Source organism: Lampetra fluviatilis, unplaced genomic scaffold (assembly GCF_964198595.1).
Source record: "Lampetra fluviatilis unplaced genomic scaffold, kcLamFluv1.1 SCAFFOLD_178, whole genome shotgun sequence".
NCBI classification, from domain to species: Eukaryota; Metazoa; Chordata; class Hyperoartia; order Petromyzontiformes; family Petromyzontidae; genus Lampetra; species Lampetra fluviatilis.
In genome coordinates, this window is record NW_027620859.1 from 35,537 (window position 1) to 59,782 (window position 24,246).

The window sequence follows — 24,246 nt, forward strand, 5'->3', positions numbered from 1 at the left end:
TTGTTCTTCTCCTTGCGTGAGCGAGGTCTGTGTGTGAGTCTGTGTGTGAGTCTCTCTGTGTGTGAGTCTGTGTGTGAGTCTGACCGCGAGGCGAGCTTGTTCTTCTCCTTGCGTGAGCGAGGTCTGTGTGTGAGTCTGTGTGTGAGTCTCTCTGTGAGTCTCTCTGAGTGTGAGTCTCTCTATGTGTGAGTCTGCGTGTGAGTCTGCGTGTGAGTCTCACCGCGAGGCGAGCTTGTTCTTCTCCTTGCGTGAGCGAGGTCTGCGTGTGAGTCTGTGTGTGAGTCTGCGTGTGAGTCTCTCTGCGTGTGAGTCTGCGTGTGAGACTCACCGCGAGGCGAGCTTGTTCTTCTCCTTGCGTGAGCGAGGTCTGCGTGTGAGTCTGTGTGTGAGTCTGCGTGTGAGTCTGTGTGTGAGTCTCACCGCGAGGCGAGCTTGTTCTTCTCCTTGCGTGAGCGAGGTCTGTGTGTGAGTCTGTGTGTGAGTCTGCGTGTGAGTCTGCGTGTGAGTCTGCGTGTGAGTCTGCGTGTGAGTCTCTCTGCGTGTGAGTCTCACCGCGAGGCGAGCTTGTTCTTCTCCTTGCGTGAGCGAGGTCTGTGTGTGAGTCTCTCTGTGTGTGAGTCTGTGTGTGAGTCTGTGTGTGAGTCTCTCTGCGTGTGAGTCTGCGTGTGAGTCTGCGTGTGAGTGTCTCACCGCGAGGCGAGCTTGTTCTTCTCCTTGCGCGAGCGAGGTCGCGCCGTGAGCGGCAGCTCGCTAACAGGCGTCAGCTCGCCGATCTCGGCGTTCAACTTGCGCAGCTCCTGCCCGATGTGCAGCAGGCGGCGCGGGTTGGGGGTCACATCGTCCACGTCCGTGCGGCGGGACTTCTTGGCCGAACGCTTGCCTGGCGCGCGGGGGGGGCGGGGCAGGGTCGTCATTACCGTCGTGTGTGTGTAGTGTGTGTAGTGTGCGTGTAGTGCGCGTGTAGTGTGTGTAGTGAGTGTGTGTAGTGTGTGTGTAGTGCGTGTGTAGTGTGTGTGTAGTGAGTGTGTAGTGTGTGTGTGTAGTGTGTGTGTAGTGTGTGTAGGTGTGTGTCTCTGTGTGTGTGTGTAGTGTGTGTGTAGTGTGTGTGTCTGTGTGTAGTGTGTGTCTGTGTGTAGTGCGTGTAGTGTGCGTGTAGTGTGTGTCTCTCTGTGTGTGTGTCTGTGTGTAGTGTGTGTGTAGTGTGTGAGTAGTGTGTGTGTAGTGTGTGTGTCTGTGTGTCTGTGTGTAGTGTGTGTGTCTGTGTGTAGTGCGTGTAGTGTGCGTGTAGTGTGCGTGTAGTGTGTGTCTCTCTGTGTGTGTGTCTGTGTGTAGTGTGTGTGTAGTGTGTGTGTAGTGTGTGTGTAGTGTGTGTGTAGTGTGTGTAGTGTGTGTAGTGTGTGTAGTGTGTGTGTGTAGTGCGTGTGTAGTGTGTGTGTAGTGAGTGTGTAGTGTGTGTGTGTAGTGTGTGTGTAGTGTGTGTAGGTGTGTGTCTCTGTGTGTGTGTGTAGTGTGTGTGTAGTGTGTGTGTCTGTGTGTAGTGTGTGTCTGTGTGTAGTGCGTGTAGTGTGCGTGTAGTGTGTGTCTCTCTGTGTGTGTGTCTGTGTGTAGTGTGTGTGTAGTGTGTGAGTAGTGTGTGTGTAGTGTGTCTGTGTGTAGTGTGTGTGTCTGTGTGTAGTGCGTGTAGTGTGCGTGTAGTGTGCGTGTAGTGTGTGTCTCTCTGTGTGTGTGTCTGTGTGTAGTGTGTGTGTAGTGTGTGTGTAATGAGTGTGTAGTGTGTGTGTAGTGCGTGTGTAGTGTGTAGTGTTTGTGTGTGTAGTGTGCGTGTAGTGTGCGTGTAGTGTGTGTGTCTGTGTGTAGTGTGTGTGTAGTGTGTGTAGTGTGTGTGTAGTGTGTGTGTCTGTGTGTAGTGTGTGTAGTGTGTGTGTAGTGTGTGTAGTCTGTGTCTGTGTGTAGTGTGTGTAGTGTGTGTAGTGTGTGTAGTGTGTGTGGTGTGTAGTGTTTGTGTGTGTAGTGTGTAGTGCGTGTGTAGTGTGCGTGTAGTGCGTGTGTAGTGTGTGTGTAGTGCGTGTGTAGTGTGTGTGTGTAGTGTGTGTGTAGTGTGTGTAGTGTGTGTGTGTAGTGTGTGTCTCTCTGTGTGTGTGTGTCTGTGTGTGTGTCTGTGTGTCTGTGTGTGTGAGTGAGTGTATGAGTGAGTGTATGTGTGAGTGAGTGTATGAGTGAGTGTGTGAGTGAGTGTATGAGTGAGTGAGTGTGTGAGTGAGTGAGTGTGTGAGTGAGTGTATGAGTGAGTGAGTGAGTGTGTGAGTGAGTGTGTGTATGAGTGAGTGTATGAGTGAGTGTGTGTATGAGTGTATGAGTGAGTGTGTGTATGAGTGAGTGAGTGAGTGTGTGTATGAGTGTATGAGTGAGTGTGTGTGTGAGTGTGTGAGTGAGTGTATGAGTGAGTGTATGAGTGAGTGAGTGTATGATTGAGTGTATGAGTGAGTGAGTGTGTGAGTGTGTGAGTGAGTGTATGAGTGAGTGTGTGTATGAGTGAGTGTATGAGTGAGTGTATGAGTGAGTGAGTGTATGATTGAGTGTATGAGTGAGTGTGTGTGTGAGTGTGTGAGTGAGTGTATGAGTGAGTGTGTGTATGAGTGAGTGTATGAGTGAGTGTATGAGTGAGTGAGTGTATGATTGAGTGTATGAGTGAGTGTGTGTATGAGTGAGTGTATGAGTGAGTGTATGAGTGTATGAGTGTGTGAGTGAGTGTATGAGTGAGTGAGTGTATGAGTGAGTGAGTGAGTGTATGAGTGAGTGAGTGAGTGTATGAGTGAGTGAGTGTATGAGTGTGTGAGTGAGTGTGTGAGTGAGTGTATGAGTGAGTGTGTGTATGAGTGACTGTGTGTATGAGTGAGTGACTGTATGACTGTGTGACTGTGTGTGTGTATAAGTGTGTGTAACTGTGTTACCGTGTGCCCCCCCGAGCGGTACACGTTTGAGGGCAGCGTGTCTGTGTGTGTGTCTGTGTGTGTATGTGTGTGTGTCTGTGTGTGTGTATGTGTGTGTGTCTGTGTGTGTGTCTGTGTGTGTATGTGTGTGTGTCTGTGTGTGTGTCTGTGTGTGTGTCTGTGTGTGTGACTGTGGGTGTTTGTGTGTATGACTGTGTGTGTCTGTGTGTGTGACTGTGTGTATGACTGTGTGTGTGTATGACTGTGTGTCTGTGTGTGTGTGTCTGTGTGTATTACACTGTGTATGAGTGACTGTATGAGTGTGTGTATCACACTGTGTGTGACTGTGTTAGTACCGTGTGCCCCTCCCGAGCGGTACACGTTTGAGGGCAGCGTGTCTGTGTGTGTGACTGTGTGTGTGACTGTGTGTGTCTGTGTGTATGACTGTGTGTGTATGACTGTGTGTGTATGACTGTGTGTGTATGACTGTGTGTGTCTGTGTGTATGACTGTGTGTGTCTGTGTGTGTATGACTGTGTGTGTATGACTGTGTGTGTCTGTGTGTATGACTGTGTGTCTGTGTGTGTGTCTGTGTGTGTGACTGTGTGTGACTGTGTGTATGACTGTGTGTGTCTGTGTGTATGACTGTGTGTCTGTGTGTGTGACTGTGTGTGTGACTGTGTGTGACTGTGTGTATGACTGTGTGTGTCTGTGTGTGTCTGTGTGTATGACTGTGTGTGTCTGTGTGTATGACTGTGTGTGACTGTGTGTATGACTGTGTGTGTGTCTGTGTGTGTGACTGTGTGTGACTGTGTGTATGACTGTGTGTGTCTGTGTGTATGACTGTGTGTCTGTGTGTGTGTCTGTGTGTGTGACTGTGTGTGTGACTGTGTGTGACTGTGTGTGTCTGTGTGTATGACTGTGTGTGTGACTGTGTGTGTGACTGTGTGTGACTGTGTGTGTCTGTGTGTGTGACTGTGTGTGTGACTGTGTGTGACTGTGTGTGTCTGTGTGTATGACTGTGTGTGTCTGTGTGTGTATGACTGTGTGTGACTGTGTGTGTCTGTGTGTGTGACTGTGTGTATGACTGTGTGTGTCTGTGTGTGTGTCTGTGTGTGTGTCTGTGTGTGTGTCTGTGTGTGTGTCTGTGTGTGTCTGTGTGTGACTGTGTGTGTGTCTGTGTGTATGACTGTGTGTGTCTGTGTGTGTGTCTGTGTGTGTGACTGTGTGTGTCTGTGTGTGTGACTGTGTGTGTGACTGTGTGTGTGACTGTGTGTGTCTGTGTGTGTGACTGTGTGTGTCTGTGTGTGTGACTGTGTGTATGACTGTGTGTGTCTGTGTGTATGACTGTGTGTGTCTGTGTGTGTGACTGTGTGTGTGACTGTGTGTATGACTGTGTGTATGACTGTGTGTGTGACTGTGTGTGTGTGACTGTGTGTGTCTGTGTGTGTGTCTGTGTGTGTGACTGTGTGTGTGACTGTGTGTATGACTGTGTGTATGACTGTGTGTGTGTATGACTGTGTCTGACTGTGTGTATAAGTACCGTGTGCACCCCCCGAGCGGTACACGTTCGAGGGCAGCGTGTCTGTGTGTGTGACTGTGTGTGTCTGTGTGTATGACTGTGTGTGTGTGTGTATCTGACTGTGTCTGACTGTGTGTGTAAGTACCGTGTGCACCCCCAGAGCGGTACACGTTCGAGGGCAGCGTGTCGCGGTCCCACTCGGGCGCCGTGAGGCTGCGCTCCAATTTGGGCGGTGGGGGGTGGTGCTCCCCGTACTCCCAGAAGTAGCGGTGCTTGCGCCGTCGCGGGGGGGGGGCACTCCCCGGGCCCCCCCCCCACCGCCCCCCCCCCGCGCCCCCCCCCCTCCCCCCCCTCCCCCTCTTCGTCGTCGTCGTCGTCGTCGTCGTCGCCGTCGCCGCCGGCGCCGCACAGCGTCGCGGTGGGCGCGTCGAGACCTGCGGTCAAGCGGGGGGCACGGGGGTCAGGGGGCACAGGGGTCAGGGGGCACAGGGGTCGGGAGGCAGGGGGCGGGGGCAAGGGTCACGGGCAGGGTCACGGCAGGGTCACACGCAGTCTGGTGGTGGTGGTGATGCAGGTGGTAGCGTGGTGGTGGTGATGGTGGTGATGGCGGTGGTGACGGTGGTGGTGATGATGGTGGTGACGGTGGTGGTGGTGATGGTGGTGGTGATGGTGGTGACGGTGGTGGTGGTGATGGTGGTGGTGGTGGTGATGGTGGTGACGGTGGTGGTGGTGATGGTGGTGATGGTGGTGGTGGTGATGGTGGTGATGGCGGTGGTGGTAGTGTGGTGGTGATGGTGGTGATGGTGGTGGTGACGGTGGTGATGGTGGTGGTGATGGTGGTGATGGTGGTGATGGTGGTGATGGTGATGGTGGTGATGGAGGTGGTGATGATGATGGCGGTGATGATGATGGCGGTGATGGTGGTGATGGTGGTGATGGTGGTGGTGATGGTGGTGATGGCGGTGATGGCGGTGATGGTGGTGATGGTGGTGGTGACGGTGGTGATGGTGGTGATGGTGGTGGTGATGGTGGTGATGGTGGTGATGGTGATGATGATGGCGGTGATGGTGGTGATGGTGGTGGTGGTGATGGTGTGGTGGTGATGGAGGTGGTGATGATGATGGCGGTGATGGTGGTGATGGTGGTGATGGTGGTGTGGATGGTGGTGATGGTGGTGATGGCGGTGATGGCGGTGATTGTGATGATGATGGTGGTGATGGCGGTGATGGTGATGATGGTGGTGGTGTGGGTGGTGGTGATGGTGGTGTGAATGGTGGTGATGGTGGCGATGATGGTGGTGGTGGTGGTGATGGCGGTGATGGTGATGGAGGTGGTGATGGTGGTGATGGTGATGGTGTGGGTGGTGGTGATGGTGGTGATGGTGGTGATGGTGATGATGGTGGTGATGATGGTGGTGATGGTGATGGCGGTGATGGTGATGGAGGTGGTGATGGTGGTGATGGTGGTGATGGTGATGATGGTGGTGGTGTGGATGGTGGTGATGGTGGTGATGGTGGTGTGGATGGTGGTGATGGTGGTGATGATGATGGTGATGATGGTGGTGGTGATGGTGGTGATGGTGGTGGTAATGGCGGTAGCATGGTGGTGATGGTGGTGGTGATGGCGGTGATGGTGATGATGATGGTGGTGGTGATGGCGGTGATGGCGTTGATGGCTGTAGTGTGCTAGTAGTGTGCTAGTAGCGTGCTAGTTGCGTGCCAAGCCACTCCACCTGCTTCAGAGAATGTGTCGCTCAGCTCATCTCTGTCCTTCTCATCATCCTCCTCCTCCTCATCCTCCTCCTCCTCATCATCATCGTCGTCGTCATCGTCGCTCTCCTCGTGGTCGCTGCCAAAGCCCTCGTCATGTTCCAGGTCCTCTTCATCGTCCGTCGACTTCAGGGTTCCTCCTCCACCTGCCCCCACGCTCCCCACGGCTCCCACGCTCCCCACGGCTCCCACGGCCTCGCAGCTGAGGGAGAGAGAACACCGGGTCAAGAGCCTCCTCCACCTCCTCCACCTCCTCCTCCACCTCCTCCTCCTCCACCTCCTCCACCTCCTCACTCCCCCCACGCTCCCCACGGCTCCCACGCTCCCCACAGCTCCCACGGCCTCGCAGCTGAGGGAGAGAGAGCACCGGGTCAAGAGCCTCCTCCACCTCCTCCACCTCCTCCTCCTCCACCTCCTCCACCTCCTCCTCCTCCACCTCCACCTCCTCCACCTCCCCCCACGCTCCCCACGCTATCCACGCTCCCCACGGCTCCCACGCTCCCCACGGCTCCCACGGCCTCGCAGCTGAGGGAGAGAGAGCACCGGGTCAAGAGCCTCCTCCTCCACCTCCTCCTCCTCCACCTCCACCTCCTCCACCTCCACATCCACCTCCTCCTCCACCTCCTCCTCCACCTCCTCCACCTCCACCTCCTCCACCTCCTCCACCTCCTCCTCCACCTCCTCCACATCCACCTCCTCCACCTCCTCACTCCCCCCACGCTACCCACGCTACCCACGGCTCCCACGGCCTCGCAGCTGAGGGAGAGAGAGCACCGGGTCAAGAGCCTCCTCCACCTCCTCCACCTCCTCCACCTCCACCTCCTCCACCTCCTCCACCTCCTCCACCTCCTCCTCCTCCTCCACCTCCTCCACCTCCTCACTCCCCCCACGCTACCCACGCTACCCACGGCTCCCACAGCTCCCACGGCCTCGCAGCTGAGGGAGAGAGAGCACCGGGTCAAGAGCCTCCTCCACCTCCTCCACCTCCTCCACCTCCTCCTCCTCCTCCTCCACCTCCTCCACCTTCTCACTCCCCCCACGCTACCCACGCTCCCCACGGCTCCCACGGCCTCGCAGCTGAGGGAGAGAGAACACCGGGTCAAGAGCCTCCTCCACCTCCTCCACCTCCACCTCCTCCACCTCCACCTCCTCCACCTCCTCCTCTACCTCCACCTCCTCCTCCCCCCACGCTACCCACGCTCCCCACGCTCCCACGGCTCCCAGGGCCTCGCAGCTGAGGGAGAGAGAGCACCGGGTCAAGAGCCTCCTCCACCTCCTCCACCTCCTCCACCTCCTCCTCCACCTCCTCCTCCACCTCCTCCACCTCCTCACTCCCCCCACGCTACCCACGGCTCCCACGGCTCCCACGGCCTCGCAGCTGAGGGAGAGAGAGCACCGGGTCAAGAGCCTCCTCCACCTCCTCCACCTCCTCCACCTCCTCCTCCACCTCCTCCTCCTCCACCTCCTCCACCTCCTCCACCTCCTCACTCCCCCCACGCTACCCACGGCTCCCACGGCTCCCACGGCCTCGCAGCTGAGGGAGAGAGAGCACCGGGTCAAGAGCCTCCTCCACCTCCTCCTCCTCCACCTCCTCACTCCACCCACGTTTGCCCATCTTCTGAAGTCAACAACTGTTTTGTTAATTGGTTTTTTAAATCCTTTATATTAAGTTTGCTTGCTTGCGTGCTTGCTTGCTTACGCGCTTACGACCGTGCAAATCTTTCGGTCGTTTTTTAACCCACTTCCCGTGATCCGATCGAGCTGACATTTTGCTACACAGACTCGTTGTGCGTGACAATTGATTTTCGCGAAAAAAATTTTTTCCTAAATTTTACACTGTTTAGGGAATTTTTTAAAAATATTTAATGACCAATTGCTTAATGGTGGCAGGCAATCATCTGACCCATAGGTGGCAGCCATCTCAAGCCAGAGGACGAGAGGACTCTAGCCGCCACGCATATAAAGGTTTTAGAGTGAAAAACTTTGTTTTTTGGGGTTATTTTTTTACCCTTCTATCTGGCAACAAAACTGACACCTTATTTACAAGGAGTCATGTTTGCATAGACCACAATACCTGCAGTCATAATGCAAACAAAACACACAACTCTGATAATATATGCACTGTCCTTGAAGTTGAGCCTAGTCTCACATGGTGTTGGACCATGTGAGACTAGGCTCGAAGGAAAGCTGTCTCGGGTGTGGACCAATCAACTTCAAGGACAGTGCCAATACATTATCAGAGTTGTGTGTTTTGTTTGCATTCTGACTGCAGGTATTGTGGTCTATGCAAACATGACTCCTTGCAAAAAAAAGGTGTCAGTTTTGTTGCCAGATAGAAGGGTAAAAAAACTATTATCATATTTTTTACTGGCAAATGAGGTTCCAATGGTGTAAATGCCTCACCCAGAGCTCTCATACTCTGATGGTGCATTGTCTTTGAGTTGTGCGCCTTTTGGCGTCATCTGGTCCAACACCATGTGAGACTAGGCTCGAAGGAAAGCTGTCTCAGGTGTTGACCAATCAACTTCAAGGACCATGTGAGACTAGGCTCTAAGGAAAGCTGTCTCAGGTGTTGACCAATCAACTTCAAGGACCATGTGAGACTAGGCTCTAAGGAAAGCTGTCTCAGGTGTTGACCAATCAACTTCAAGGACCATGTGAGACTAGGCTCTAAGGAAAGCTGTCTCAGGTGTTGACCAATCAACTTCAAGGACCATGTGAGACTAGGCTCTAAGGAAAGCTGTCTCAGGTGTTGACTAATCAACTTCAAGGACCATGTGAGACTAGGCTCTAAGGAAAGCTGTCTCAGGTGTGGACCAATCAACTTCAAGGACCATGTGAGACTAGGCTCTAAGGAAAGCTGTCTCAGGTGTTGACCAATCAACTTCAAGGACCATGTGAGACTAGGCTCTAAGGAAAGCTGTCTCGGGTGTGGACCAATCAACTTCAAGGACAGTGCACATACATTATCAGAGTTGTGTTTTTTTGTTTGCATTATGACTGCAGGTATTGTGGTCTATGCAAACATGACTCCTTGTAAAACAAAGGTGTCAGTTTTGTTGTCAGATAGAAGGGTAAAAAACTATTATCATATGTTTACTAAGCAAATGAGGTTCCAATAGTGTAAATGTTTTGTTTATTTGTTACGAGATGCAAGGGGGACCCCCCCCCTGCACCCCCCCCCCGATCGCGTGAGCTCCTGTTCAGCAGATCTTTGTTCGGGCAAGCGGTGCCCGGCCACCATCGCACACGGTGATAGCAGCAAACAACGAGCGGCTTAGCAGAGACATACAGAGACCCACAGAGACACATCAAGACCCACAGAGACCCATCAAGACCCACAGAAACCCACAGACACCCACAGAGACCCATCAAGACCCACAGAGACCCACAGAGACCCATCAAGACCCACAGAGACCCACAGAGACACACAGACACCCACAGAGACCCACAGAGACCCATCAAGACCCATCAAGACCCACAGAGACCCACAGAGACCCACAGTGACCCATCAAGACCCACAGACACCCACAGAGACCCATCAAGACCCACAGAGACCCACAGAGACCCATCAAGACCCACAGAGACCCACAGACACCCACAGAGACCCATCAAGACCCACAGAGACCCACAGAGACCCACAGACACCCACAGAGACCCATCAAGACCCACAGAGACCCACAGAGACCCACAGAGACCCATCAAGACCCACAGAGACCCACAAAGACCCATCAAGACCCACAGAGACCCACAGAGACCCACAGAGACCCACAGACACCCACAGAGACCCATCAAGACCCACAGAGACCCACAGAGACCCATCAAGACCCACAGAGACCCACAGAGACCCATCAAGACCCACAGAGACCCACAGACACCCACAGAGACCCATCAAGACCCACAGAGACCCACAGAGACACACAGACACCCACAGAGACCCACAGAGACCCATCAAGACCCATCAAGACCCACAGAGACCCACAGAGACCCACAGAGACCCATCAAGACCCATCAAGATCCACAGACACCCACAAAGACCTATCAAGCCACCGTGATGATGATGATGAGAGAGACGCAGACTCCAAATATACAGCAGCAGCAGCAGGCATCGTCAGGTTCGGGATCGAACCCACGACCTCCTGTATACCAGCCGAGGTAGTTAACATCTCCTAGCCACCGTGATGATGATGAGAGAGAGAGACGCAGACTCCAAATATACAGCAGCAGCAGGCATCGTCAGGTTCGGGATCGAACCAACGACCTCCTGTATACCAGGCGAGGTAGTTAACATCTCCTAGCCACCGTGATGATGATGAGAGAGAGAGACGCAGACTCCAAATATACAGCAGCAGCAGGCGTCGTCAGGTTCGGGATCGAACCAACGACCTCCTGTATACCAGGCGAGGTCGTCAACATCTCACCACGGGGAGAGAGACGCAGACTCAACATATGGACTCAACACTGCACCATAGACTCAACAGTACCCATAGACTCAACACTGCACCATAGACTCAACACTGCACCATAGACTCAACACTGCACCATAGACTCAACACTACCCATAGACTCAACACTGCCCATAGACTCAACACTACCCATAGATTCAACACTGCCCATAGACTCAACACTGCCCATAGACTCAACACTGCCCATAGACTCAACACTACCCATAGACTCAACACTGCCCATAGACTCAACACTACCCATAGACTCAACAGTACCCATAGACTCAACACTGCCCATAGACTCAACACTTTCCATAGACTCAACACTGCCCATAGACTCAACACTGCCCATAGACTCAACACTGCACCATAGACTCAACACTACCCATAGACTCAACACTATCCCATAGACTCAACACTGCCCATAGACTCAATACTGCCCATAGACTCAACACTGCCCATAGACTCAACACTACCCATAGACTCAACACTACCCATAGACTCAACACTGCCCATAGACTCAACACTGCCCATAGACTCAACACTGCCCATAGACTCAACACTACCCATAGACTCAACACTGCACCACAGCCTCAACACTGCCCATAGACTCAACACTACCCATAGACTCAACACAACCCATAGACTCAACACTGCACCACAGCCTCAACACTGCACCATAGACTCAGCACTGCACCATAGACTCAACACTGCCCATAGACTCAACACTGCCCATAGACTCAACACTGCCCATAGACTCAACACTACCCATAGACTCAACACTGCACCATAGACTCAACACTGCACCATAGACTCAGCACTGCACCATAGACTCAACACTACCCATAGACTCAACACTGCACCACAGCCTCAACACTGCCCATAGACTCAACACTGCCCATAGACTCAACACAACCCATAGACTCAACACTGCACCACAGCCTCAACACTGCACCATAGACTCAGCACTGCACCATAGACTCAACACTACCCATAGACTCAACACTGCCCATAGACTCAACACTGCCCATAGACTCAACACTACCCATAGACTCAACACTGCCCATAGACTCAACACTACCCATAGACTCAACACTACCCATAGACTCAACACTGCCCATTGACTCAACACTGCACCACAGACTCAACACTGCCCATAGACTCAACACTGCACCACAGACTCAACACTACCCATAGACTCAACACTACCCATAGACTCAACACTGCCCATAGACTCAACACTGCCCATAGACTCAACACTACCCATAGACTCAACACTGCCCATAGACTCAACACTACCCATAGACTCAACACTACCCATAGACTCAACACTGCCCATTGACTCAACACTACCCATAGACTCAACACTGCACCATAGCCTCACCACTGCACCACAGACTCAACACTGCACCACAGCCTCAGCACCGCACCTCCGATTCGCACGGCTGGCTACGTACGGCCCTCGCTCACCTGACCACGCAGGAGTAGTAGTTGTGATCCTCCTCTTTCGGCACCGACAGACCCGGCTCCTTCGCCACCGCGGCCGGCAAGACGGCCTCATCACCGCCGCCGCCACCACCAGCGTCATCCTCGCCGCCACCGCTGTTGCTGCTGTTGTTGCTGCCGCTGCTGTTGCTGCTGTTGTTGCTGTTGTTGCTGTTGCTGCTACTGCTGCTGTTGTTGCTGCTGCTGCTGTTGTTGCTGCTCGTGCGGCTGCGCCGACGACGCCGCTGGTTCTCCGCCGCGGCGGTGGCGCCGGCCCTCACCACCTCCCAGCCGTCGGGAGCCTTCACCACGACCATGCGCACCGGAGCGCCCGCCTGGGGGAGGGGCGGCGGTGGTGGCGGCGACGCAGCCGCCGGCTGAGCCGCAGAGCTGTGCCTCCTCACCGCCCCGGCCGCCGCCGCCGGCACCGGCGTTACGGGAGAGTTTGCGCGAAGAGCCGGCCGGGGCGGCGGTGGTGGTGGTGGTGGTGCAACCTCCTCCTCCGCCACCAGCGCCAGCAGCTTCTGCAGCTCACTGGGCGGCGGCGGTGGTGCCGGTGCCAGTGCCGGTGGCGGCGTGGGGCCTCCCCGCTCGGCGCCCAGCCTGGCGCGCGCCGTCATCGCCGGCGCCCCCGGCAACGCCGCAGTCGGGCCCGCGGACGCAGGCGGCGGCAACGCCGGGACCGCCTCGGCGCAGTCGGGGGAGGCCGCTGGGGCCCTGGCCGCCCTCTGCGCCACGGCTTCCGGTCCAGCCGCGGCAGCTCCACCGCCGCCGACACCGTCGCCTTCGCCGCGGTGTCTCCGCCGAACGCCGACCACCGGGGTTCCACCGGAGCCCTGGGCGTGGCTGGGAGGAGGCGCGTGGTGACCACCACCGCCACCACCGCCACCGCCGCCACCGGCACCGGGGAAGGCGTCGAAGGCGCTGAAGGGCTGCGAGTCGTCGGCGTTGAGCTGCGCCAGCGTGGGCGTCCGCCCGATGCCCTCCTCGTTCTGGTAGGGGCTGGAGAAGTTGTCGAGGCCCAGGAAGTCCACCTCTTTGGTGCCCCAGATGTCGTAGCTGCCCGTGCGAGTGTAGCGGGTCAGGTCCTCCCAGGGTGACGACCCAGCCGGGTCCCACACGCCCTCCGACTTCTGAAGGTGGGGGGGCGGTGAGGGAGGGTTTTAATGTTGGTGTCAATGGAGGATTTTAACGTTGGGAGTCTGTGGGAGGATTTTAACGTTGGAGTCTGTGGGAGGATTTTAACGTTGAAGTCTATGGTTAGAGACTTTAACATTGGGGTCTATGGGAGACTTTAACATTGAAGTCTATGGGAGACTTTAACATTGAAGTCTATGGGAGGATTTAACATTGAAGTCTATGGGAGACTTTAACATTGGAGTATATGGGAGACTTTAACATTGAAGTCTATGGGAGACTTTAACATTGGACTCTATGGGAGACACTTTAACATTGAAGTCTATGGGTAGAGACTTTAACATTGGGGTCTATGGGAGACTTTAACATTGAAGTCTATGGGAGACTTTAACATTGGAGTATATGGGAGACTTTAACATTGGACTCTATGGGAGACACTTTAACATTGAAGTCTATGGGTAGAGACTTTAACATTGGGGTCTATGGGAGACTTTAACATTGAAGTCTATGGGAGACTTTAACATTGAAGTCTATGGGAGGATTTAACATTGAAGTCTATGGGAGACTTTAACATTGGAGTATATGGGAGACTTTAACATTGGAGTATATGGGAGACTTTAACATTGGACTCTATGGGAGACACTTTAACATTGAAGTCTATGGGTAGAGACTTTAACATTGGGGTCTATGGGAGACTTTAACATTGAAGTCTATGGGAGACTTTAACATTGAAGTCTATGGGAGGATTTAACATTGAAGTCTATGGGAGACTTTAACATTGGAGTATATGGGAGACTTTAACATTGGAGTATATGGGAGACTTTAACATTGGACTCTATGGGAGACACTTTAACATTGAAGTCTATGGGTAGAGACTTTAACATTGGGGTCTATGGGAGACTTTAACATTGAAGTCTATGGGAGACTTTAACATTGAAGTCTATGGGAGACTTTAACATTGAAGTCTATGGGAGACTTTAACATTGGAGTCTATGGGAGACTTTAACATTGAAGTCTATGGGAGACTTTAACATTGGAGTCTATGGGAGACTTTAACATTGAAGTCTATGGGAGACTTTAACATTGAAGTCTATGGATGGATTTTAACGTTGAAGTCTATGGGAGACTTTAACGTTGGGAGTCTATGGGTAGAGACTTTAACATTGAAGTCTATGGGAGGATTTAACATTGAAGCCTACGGGCAACTTTAACATTGAAGTCTATGGGTAGAGACTTTAACATTGGGGTCTATGGGAGGATTTAACGTTGGAGTCTATGGGGGACTTTAACATTGAAGTCTATGGGAGACTTTAACATTGAAGTCTATGGGAGGATTTAACGTTGGAGTCTATGGGAGACTTTAACATTGAAGTCTATGGGAGACTTTAACATTGAAGTCTATGGGAGACTTTAACATTGGAGTCTATGGGTAGAGACTATAACATTGAAGTCTATGGGAGACTTTAACATTGAAGTCTATGGGAGACTTTAACATTGGGGTCTATGGGAGACTTTAACATTGAAGTCTATGGGAGACTTTAACATTGAAGTCTATGGGAGACTTTAACATTGAAGTCTATGGGAGACTTTAACATTGAAGTCTATGGGAGGATTTAACATTGAAGCCTACGGGCAACTTTAACATTGAAGTCTATGGGTAGAGACTTTAACATTGGGGTCTATGGGAGGATTTAACGTTGGAGTCTATGGGAGACTTTAACATTGAAGTCTATGGGAGACTTTAACATTGAAGTCTATGGGAGGATTTAACGTTGGAGTCTATGGGAGACTTTAACATTGAAGTCTATGGGAGACTTTAACATTGAAGTCTATGGGAGACTTTAACATTGGAGTCTATGGGTAGAGACTATAACATTGAAGTCTATGGGAGACTTTAACATTGAAGTCTATGGGAGACTTTAACATTGAAGTCTATGGGAGGATTTAACATTGAAGTCTATGGGAGACTTTAACATTGAAGTCTATGGGTAGAGACTATAACATTGAAGTCTATGGGAGACTTCAACATTGGAGTCTATGGGTAGAGACTATAACATTGAAGTCTATGGGAGACTTTAACATTGGAGTCTATGGGTAGAGACTATAACATTGAAGTCTATGGGAGACTTCAACATTGAAGTATATGGGTAGAGACTATAACATTGAAGTCTATGGGAGACTTTAACATTGGAGTCTATGGGTAGAGACTATAACATTGAAGTCTATGGGAGACTTTAACATTGGAGTCTATGGGTAGAGAGTATAACATTGAAGTCTATGGGAGACTTTAACATTGGAGTCTATGGGTAGAGACTATAACATTGAAGTCTATGGAAGACTTCAACGTGAAATCCTCCCATAGACTTCAATGTTAGAGTCTGTGTGTGTGTGTGTGTGTAACAACTCTGTGTGTGTGTGTGCGTGTGTAACGACTCCGTGTGTAACGACTCGCGCACACACCCCCACCTGCTCCCAGCAGTGGCAGTGTGTGGGGGAGGCCGGCAGTGGAGGTTCGTCGTCGAAGATGTCGCTGAGCAGGCAAAGCGGCCTTTCCAGCGGGTCCCGGCAGCCGGCACAGAGACCCAGGCAGCGCGGCCGAGACAGGGGCTCCCTGTAGGGCAGCTCCCTGTCCTGCACGCGCGCCAAGAGAGACGGGGAGAGATGTTCAAGTTCAAGTTCATAATCAACGTTGTTTGGGTTTAGATCGCCGCGTTATTTCAAACAGGACCCTGCGGGGTGGGCTTGTAGGAATAATACTGAGTACCCGTACAGGGATATCGACCGGGTATAGAGGAGTTAAAAAGAAAATGATTTGTGCATGGGGGGTGAGCGATGACGTCCACACCCCCCATTCCCCACTGACCCGCGCGCCCACAGAGCGATGACGTCACACCCCACTCCCCACTGACCCGCGCGCCCACAGAGCGATGACGTCACACCCCCCTCCCCACTGACCCGCGCGCCCACAGAGCGATGACGTCACACCCCACTCCCCACTGACCCGCGCGCCCACAGAGCGATGACGTCCACACCCCACTCCCCACTGACCCGCGCGCCCACAGAGCGATGACGTCACACCCCACTCCCCACTGACCCGCGCGCCCACAGAGCGATGACGTCACACCCCCCTCCCCACTGACCCGCGCGCCCACAGAGCGATGACGTCACACCCCCCTCCCCACTGACCCGCGCGCCCACAGAGCGATGACGTCACACCCCCCTCCCCAGACCCGCGCGCCCACAGAGCGATGACGTCACACCCCCCTCCCCACTGACCCGCGCGCCCACAGAGCGATGACGTCACACCCCCCATCCCCACTGACCCGCGCGCCCACAGAGCGATGACGTCCACACCCCCCTCCCCACTGACCCGCGCGCCCACAGAGCGATGACGTCACACCCCCCTCCCCACTGACCCGCGCGCCCACAGAGCGATGACGTCACACCCCACTCCCCACTGACCCGCGCGCCCACAGAGCGATGACGTCACACCCCCCTCCCCACTGACCCGCGCGCCCACAGAGCGATGACGTCACACCCCCCTCCCCACTGACCCGCGCGCCCACAGAGCGATGACGTCACACCCCCCTCCCCACTGACCCGCGCGCCCACAGAGCGATGACGTCACACCCCCCTCCCCACTGACCCGCGCGCCCACAGAGCGATGACGTCACACCCCCCTCCCCACTGACCCGCGCGCCCACAGAGCGATGACGTCACACCCCCCTCCCCACTGACCCGCGCGCCCACAGAGCGATGACGTCACACCCCCCTCCCCACTGACCCGCGCGCCCACAGAGCGATGCCGTCACACCCCCCTCCCCACTGACCCGCGCGCCCACAGAGCGATGACGTCACACCCCCCTCCCCACTGACCCGCGCGCCCACAGAGCGATGACGTCACACCCCCCTCCCCACTGACCCGCGCGCCCACAGAGCGATGACGTCACACCCCCCTCCCCACTGACCCGCGCGCCCACAGAGCAAGGATTGCAACAGGCGATGTCATTGGCTGCGCCGGATGCGGCGGCCATCTTGTTCAGTTAATTTAGTTCACGTATCGCGGGGGGGGGGGCGGGCGGCCATCTTGTTTAGTTCATTTAGTTCACGGACCGCAGGGGGAGCGGGCGGCCATCTTGTTTAGTTCATTTAGTTCACGGATCGCAGGGGGGAGCGGGCGGCCATCTTGTTTAGTTCATTAAGTTCACGGTTCGCAGGGGGAGCGGGCGGCCATCTTTAACATTGGGGTCTATGGGAGACTTTAACATTGAAGTCTATGGGAGACTTTAACATTGAAGTCTATGGGAGACTTTAACATTGAAGTCTATGGGAGGATTTAACATTGAAGTCTATGGGAGACTTTAACATTGGAGTATATGGGAGACTTTAACATTGGACTCTATGGTCTGGCCCACTTCGTCCCTACCAGTAACAGGACCCTGCGGGGTGGGCTGGTAGGAATAATACTTAGTACCGGTACAGGGATATGTAACTGCATTCTAGTGTAACGTTAATTAAAAGTGTTTGTTTTGACAAGAAACGCCGTGAGATTTAAAGACTCGTAGTCTTTCATTTCCAAACGATCAATTTGCCGAGTCCTGGGAATTGCTCCAATAAATATCCGGTGAGATAATTGCGATCGTATCCCGGTGCCCATCAATAGCTCCGAGCACCGTGCTGATTGGCCCGTGGGCCCTCGCAAATAAGGCGATTAAATGTATCTCGTGTCTGTGTTAACATAAATGTATCTCGTGTCTGTGTTAACATAAATGTATCTCGTCTCTGTGTTAAAAAAAAACGTGCTGCGTTTCAGTAAAGTAAATTTGAAGCGAAGTTTAAAGTTTCGCCGTGACGCGCCGGAAGCGACGGCCATCTTGTTTAGTTCACAGATCGCAGGGGGAGCGGGCGGCCATCTTGTCGGACAGACGGACAAGTCGGACGGACGGACGGACGGACACATTAATCTATTGGTGGTCTGGCCAACTTCGTTCCTACCAGTATAAATGTGTCGTAACCCTCCACCACCCGACACGGCCAATCAGTAAAAAAGTGTCACGTTGACAAAACGCAAACACTCTTTGGTTCTTTCGGTAAAGTGACGTATAAAGATCAAATAATAAATTTAAAAATAGCATGCTACGTACGACGTTTCGATTGCAACACAAGCAATCATCATCAGGTCCTCTCTCTGTGTATCTTTGTGATATCTGTCTGCTTATATGTCTGTCTATAGTTTTCTGGATAGATTTGTGTTGCTATTTCTTTTTTTTATACCTGATGATGACGAGGATGATTGCTTGTGTTGCAATCGAAACGTCGTAGTATGCTATTATTTAACAATATACTACTGTCATTGGTTAGTGTAGAACACCATAATACGTATCGTATGAGAGAGAGAGTGAATGTATAATATTAAGGTTTTATAATTAAATAGATTTAAGTAAAATATAAAGTATGAATATATACATATTTTAAACATTCTGGTACCCACACACACACACATACGGAAATTCCTAGGGGGCCAATCCTACTTTGCGGATTTTCACCTGTCGCGACGGAGTTCCGGTCCCCATTAACCGCGATAAACGAGGGATCACTGTATTAGGTACATAGCCCTGTGAGCCATTCGGCTCTTGAATCGGGTGCAACCGCAACAAACCAAAAAACAAAAACGTGAACAAAAAACATCTTGAAGTGACTATGTGTGACTGAGTGCAAACAGAAAATCCAAGAAAAGACAGCAAAATATTGCAGAAAAAACCACCGTTACACACCAACGCTGTGTGCACAAATCCCAGTGGGATGCAAGTCAAACAACAACAACAACCACAAGACAACTTAGATTAAGACCATCAGTCTAACTCTGTACTACAACAACACAAACATGGCCAAACCAAAACACTTTTCGAAAATCACCAAAATAAAGCCATAAAAGTCAAACAACAACAACCACAAGTCTGTGGGCAGGCATAGTGTATAGTGTAGTGTATAGTGTAGTGTATAGTGTAGTGTATAGTGTATAGTGTAGTGTATAGTGTATAGTAGTGTAGTGTATAGTAGTGTAGTGTATCATGTAGTGTATAGTGCAGTGTATAGTGTAGTAGTGTAGTGTAGTGTATAGTGTAGTAGTGTGTAGTGTATAGTGTAGTATATAATATAATGTAGTATGTAGCAGAGGTGGGACAAAGTCATTGTTATGCAAGTCCAAGTCGAGTCGCAAGTCATCAAATTCATGACTCGAGTCTGACTCGAGTCCAAGTCACATGACTCGAGTCCACATCTCATAGGTGGGACAAAGTCATTGTTATGCAAGTCCAAGTCGAGTCGCAAGTCATCAAATTCATGACTCGAGTCTGACTCGAGTCCAAGTCACATGACTCGAGTCCACACCTCTGGTATGTAGTGTAGTAGATAGTAATGTAGTAGTGTAGTGTATAGTGCAGTGTATAGTGTAGTAGTGTAGTGTAGTAGTGTAGTGTAGTATATAGTGTAGTGTATAGTGTAGTGTATAGTGTAGTAGTGTAGTGTAGTATATAGTGTAGTGTATAGTGTAGTATGTAGTGTAGTGTAGTAGTGTAGTGTATAGTGTAGTGTATAGTGTAGTGTAGTAGTGTAGTAGTGTAGCGTAGTATATAGTGTAGTGTATAGTGTAGTGTATAGTGTAGTGTATAGTGTAGTAGTGTAGTGTAGTATATAGTGTAGTATATAATGTGGTATAGTGTAGTAGTGTAATGTAGTATATAGTGTAGTGTAGTAGTATATAGTGTAGTATAGTAGTAATGTAGTGTATAGTGCAGTGTATAGTGCAGTGTATAGTGTAGTAGTGTAGTAGTGTGTAGTGTATAGTGTAGTACATAATATAATGTAGTATGCAGTGTAGTAGATAGTAATGTAGTAGTGTAGTGTATAGTGTAGTGTATAGTGTAGTAGTGTAGTAGTGTGTAGTGTATAGTGTAGTACATAATATAATGTAGTATGCAGTGTAGTAATGTAGTAGTGTAGTGTATAGTGCAGTGTACCTGTTCGTAGAGGAAGTAGGTTGCCCCGGGCCCCGTGATCTCTGAGCCGGTGAGCGACTGGTCAGTGGCCGCACAGTCCAAAGGGCAGCTGCCAAACGCAGCAGCGCCAAACGCAGGGTCCAGGGAGCTCATGCCGGGCTGTGGGGGCAGGGGGCAGGGGGGAGGGGCAGGGGGGAGGGGCAGGGGGGCAGTAGTGGTGTAGTGTATAATGTAGTGTATAATGTAGTGTATAATGTAGTGTATAATGTAGTGTATAATGTAGTGTATAATGCAGTGTATAATGTAGTGTATAATGTAGTGTATAATGTAGTGTATAATGTAGTGTACAATGTAGTGTATAATGTAGTGTATAATGTAGTGTATAATGTAGTGTATAATGTAGTGTACAATGTAGTGTATAATGTAGTGTACAATGTAGTGTACAATGTAGTGTACAATGTAGTGTACAATGTAGTGTACAATGTAGTGTATAATGTAGTGTACAATGTAGTGTATAATGTAGTGTATAATGTAGTGTACAATGTAGTGTACAATGTAGTGTACAATGTAGTGTATAATGTAGTGTATAATGTAGTGTACAATGTAGTGTACAATGTAGTGTACAATGTAGTGTATAATGTAGTGTATAATGTAGTGTATAATGTAGTGTACAATGTAGTGTACAATGTAGTGTATAATGTAGTGTATAATGTAGTGTACAATGTAGTGTATAATGTAGTGTATAATTTATATAATGTAGTGTATAATGTAGTGTACAATGTAGTGTACAATGTAGTGTATAATGTAGTGTATAATGTATATAATGTAGTGTATAATGTAGTGTACAATGTAGTGTACAATGTAGTGTACAATGTAGTGTATAATGTAGTGTATAATGTAGTGTATAATGTATATAATGTAGTGTATAATGTAGTGTATAATGTAGTGTATAATGTAGTGTACAATGTAGTGTATAATGTAGTGTATAATGTAGTGTATAATGTAGTGTATAATGTATATAATGTAGTATATAATGTAGTGTATAATGTAGTGTATAATGTAGTGTATAATGTAGTGTATAATGTATATAATGTAGTGTATAATGTAGTGTATAATGTAGTATATAATGTAGTGTAGTAGGAAAGCTGTCTCGAGTGTGGACCAATCAACTTCAAGGACAGTGCATACATTATACTGGTTGGAACAAAGTGGACCAGCCTATAATAGATTATATCGTCCGTCCGTCCGTCCGTGTAGCAACATCGCCCCCTACTGCAAACACTTGGCATGACCCTACAAAAACCTTTAGACTCAGTGACGCTTCCCTGGCTAAACAAGTGTAACATCCCTTATAATTCCCTCAGATAGCTTTTAATTAAAACTGTTGAATTAAAAATTAACTCACAGCGTCCTAAAGCCTACAGCTAGGCCTAAAGCCTAGAACTTGGCCTCAAACTCTCCTTTCGTATCGTACCCCCGCGTGTGTGAAAGGGAGTTAATGTTTAACAATGTTACATTCCCTGATGTTTTTAAATAGAAACATTTACATTTGTAGCTTTTAGATAAATAATTAAAACATTTTAATTAAAAATTAACTCACAGCGGCCTAAAGCCTACAGCTAGGCCTAAAGCCTAGAACTAGGCCTCAAACTCTCCCTTCGTATCGTACCCCCGCGTGTGTGAAAGGGAGTTAATGTTTAACAATGTTACATTCCCTGATGCTGTTAAATAGAAACATTTAAATTCAAAGCTTTTACATAAATAATTAAAACATTTTAATTAAAAATTAACTCACGGCGGCCTAAAGCCTACAGCTAGGCCTAAAGCCTAGAACTAGGCCTCAAACTCTCCCTTCGTATCGTACCCCCGCGTGTGTGAAAGGGAGTTAATGTTTAACAATGTTACATTCCCTGATGTTTTTAAATAGAAACATTTACATTTAAAGCTTTTACATTAATAATTAAAACATTTAAATTAAAAATTAACTCACAGCGGCCTAAAGCCTACAGCTAGGCCTAAAGCCTAGAACTAGGCCTCAAACTCTCCCTTCGTATCGTACCCCCGCGTGTGTGAAAGGGAGTTAATGTTTAACAATGTTACATTCCCTGATGTTTTTAAATAGAAACATTTACATTTAAAGCTTTTACATAAATAATTAAAACATTTAAATTAAAAATTAACTCACAGCGGCCTAAAGCCTACAGCTAGGCCTAAAGCCTAGAACTAGGCCTCAAACTCTCCCTTCGTATCGTCCGATTAGGTGTAGCAACATCGCCCCCTACTGCAAACACTTGGCAGGACCCCAGAAACACCTTTAGACTCAGTGGGGCTTTCCTGGCTAAACAAGTGTAATAATACATTATGTTTATATTCTTTGGATATTCGTTCCTACCAGCCCACCCCGCAGGGTCCTGTTCAGAGCTGTGTTTTTTGTTTGCATTATGACTGCAGGTATTGTGGTCTATGCAAACATGACTCCTTGTAAAAAAAAAGGTGTCAGTTTTGTTGCCAGATAGAAGGGTAAAAAAACTATTATCATATTTTTTACTGGCAAATGAGGTTCCAATGGTGTGAAAGCGTGTTCTACCTGAGGCATCGTTGGGGTCAGAGTCAGCCCCCCCGCCCCTCGCCCCTCGCTCTTCGCTCCTGCTGCTGCTCCCGCTGTCTGTTCCCAGTCCAGCTTCTCCGAGGGCAACGATGGGTGTGTCACGGTGTGGCAGAGGGGCTGATGGTGATGGTGGTGATGATGGTGGTGATGGTGATGATGGTGGTGATGGTGTAGGGTGCCCTCAGAGGGGAGGGGGCGCCGGGGGAAGACCACCTGCGACGGAAGAGATGGAAGAGCAGAGATGAGTTGTGGTTAAGGTCATGGGGTGTACATTCTGCAAAGTACCCACATGGCAAATTTCAAGTTTGTTGCATGTCGGGAAGTACGCAAAACATTTTGAACAGACGCACACACACAATCACGACTTTGCCTTTTAAAATCCTTTATATTAAGTTCACTTGCTTGCTTGCTTAGGACCGTGCAAATCTTTCGGTCGTTTTTTAACCCACATCCCGTGATCCAATCGAGCTGACACATTTTGCACACAGACTCGTTGTGCGTGACAATTGATTTTCGTGAAAAAATTTTTCCAAAATGTTCCACTTTTTAGGAATTTTTTTTTTTCATATTTAATTTAAAATACCAACGTGATAAAAATGAAACTCTTACTCAAGAAAAACAGAAATGAATGATAAAATAAAACCGATGCCACGCATATAAAGGATTTATAGCGAAAAACTTTTGTTTTTACGGGTTCATTTTTATAGAAATGGAGAAACGTTACGGCCTTGTTCCACATTGCTGCCTGGATTCCATTAGGCGCTGCTACTAGCTCACGGCACTTGCCCCTGAAAGGTTCGTCACAGGCTACATGGGGGATCTTTATCTTTGTGTGTGTGCTGTGTAAAGAACCACACACACACACGGCTCACAGAAAAAATGCACTTACAAGTACAAAACAAAAGATCCCAGTATAGCCTTAGCAGACTGTAGGGACAAGTGCTGTTAGCAAGTGGCACCAATGAAGGCTGGCACGGCACACGAGGGGGTGGGTGGGTGGCCAGCACCACGCCCTGTCCGCCTTTGTCTCACCCTGTGGCGGTGTTGACACACCTAACACACACGCACACACTCTCTCTAACACACACACACTCTAACAAACTCTAACACACACACACACTCTAACACACTAACACACACACACTCAAACACACTCTCTAACACACACACACACACTCTATAACACACACACTCTAACACACACACACTCTCTAACACACACACACTCTAACACACACACACTCTAACACACACACTAACACACACACACACTCTCTAACACACACTCTCTAACACACACACACACACACTCTATAACACACACACTCTAACACACACACACACTCTCTAACA

General features: G+C 50.1%; 1 protein-coding gene across 1 annotated transcript in view; it reads right to left on the bottom strand.

Annotated features, from left to right (window-relative positions):
- Positions 1-686: 686 nt before the first annotated feature.
- CREBRF (CREB3 regulatory factor) overlaps positions 687-24,246 on the bottom strand; it is a 39,586-nt gene continuing 16,026 nt past the window's right edge. The window contains exons 2-9 of the mRNA XM_078884947.1: positions 22,873-23,106; positions 20,307-20,444; positions 15,754-15,918; positions 12,136-13,283; positions 6,184-6,422; positions 4,770-4,885; positions 4,597-4,723; positions 687-880 (exon numbers count right to left, since the gene is read on the bottom strand). Of these exons, the coding sequence (XP_078741073.1) occupies positions 687-880; positions 4,597-4,723; positions 4,770-4,885; positions 6,184-6,422; positions 12,136-13,283; positions 15,754-15,918; positions 20,307-20,444; positions 22,873-22,881 (2,136 nt within the window). The 5' untranslated portion in view covers positions 22,882-23,106. The remainder of the gene's footprint in view (positions 881-4,596; positions 4,724-4,769; positions 4,886-6,183; positions 6,423-12,135; positions 13,284-15,753; positions 15,919-20,306; positions 20,445-22,872; positions 23,107-24,246) is intronic.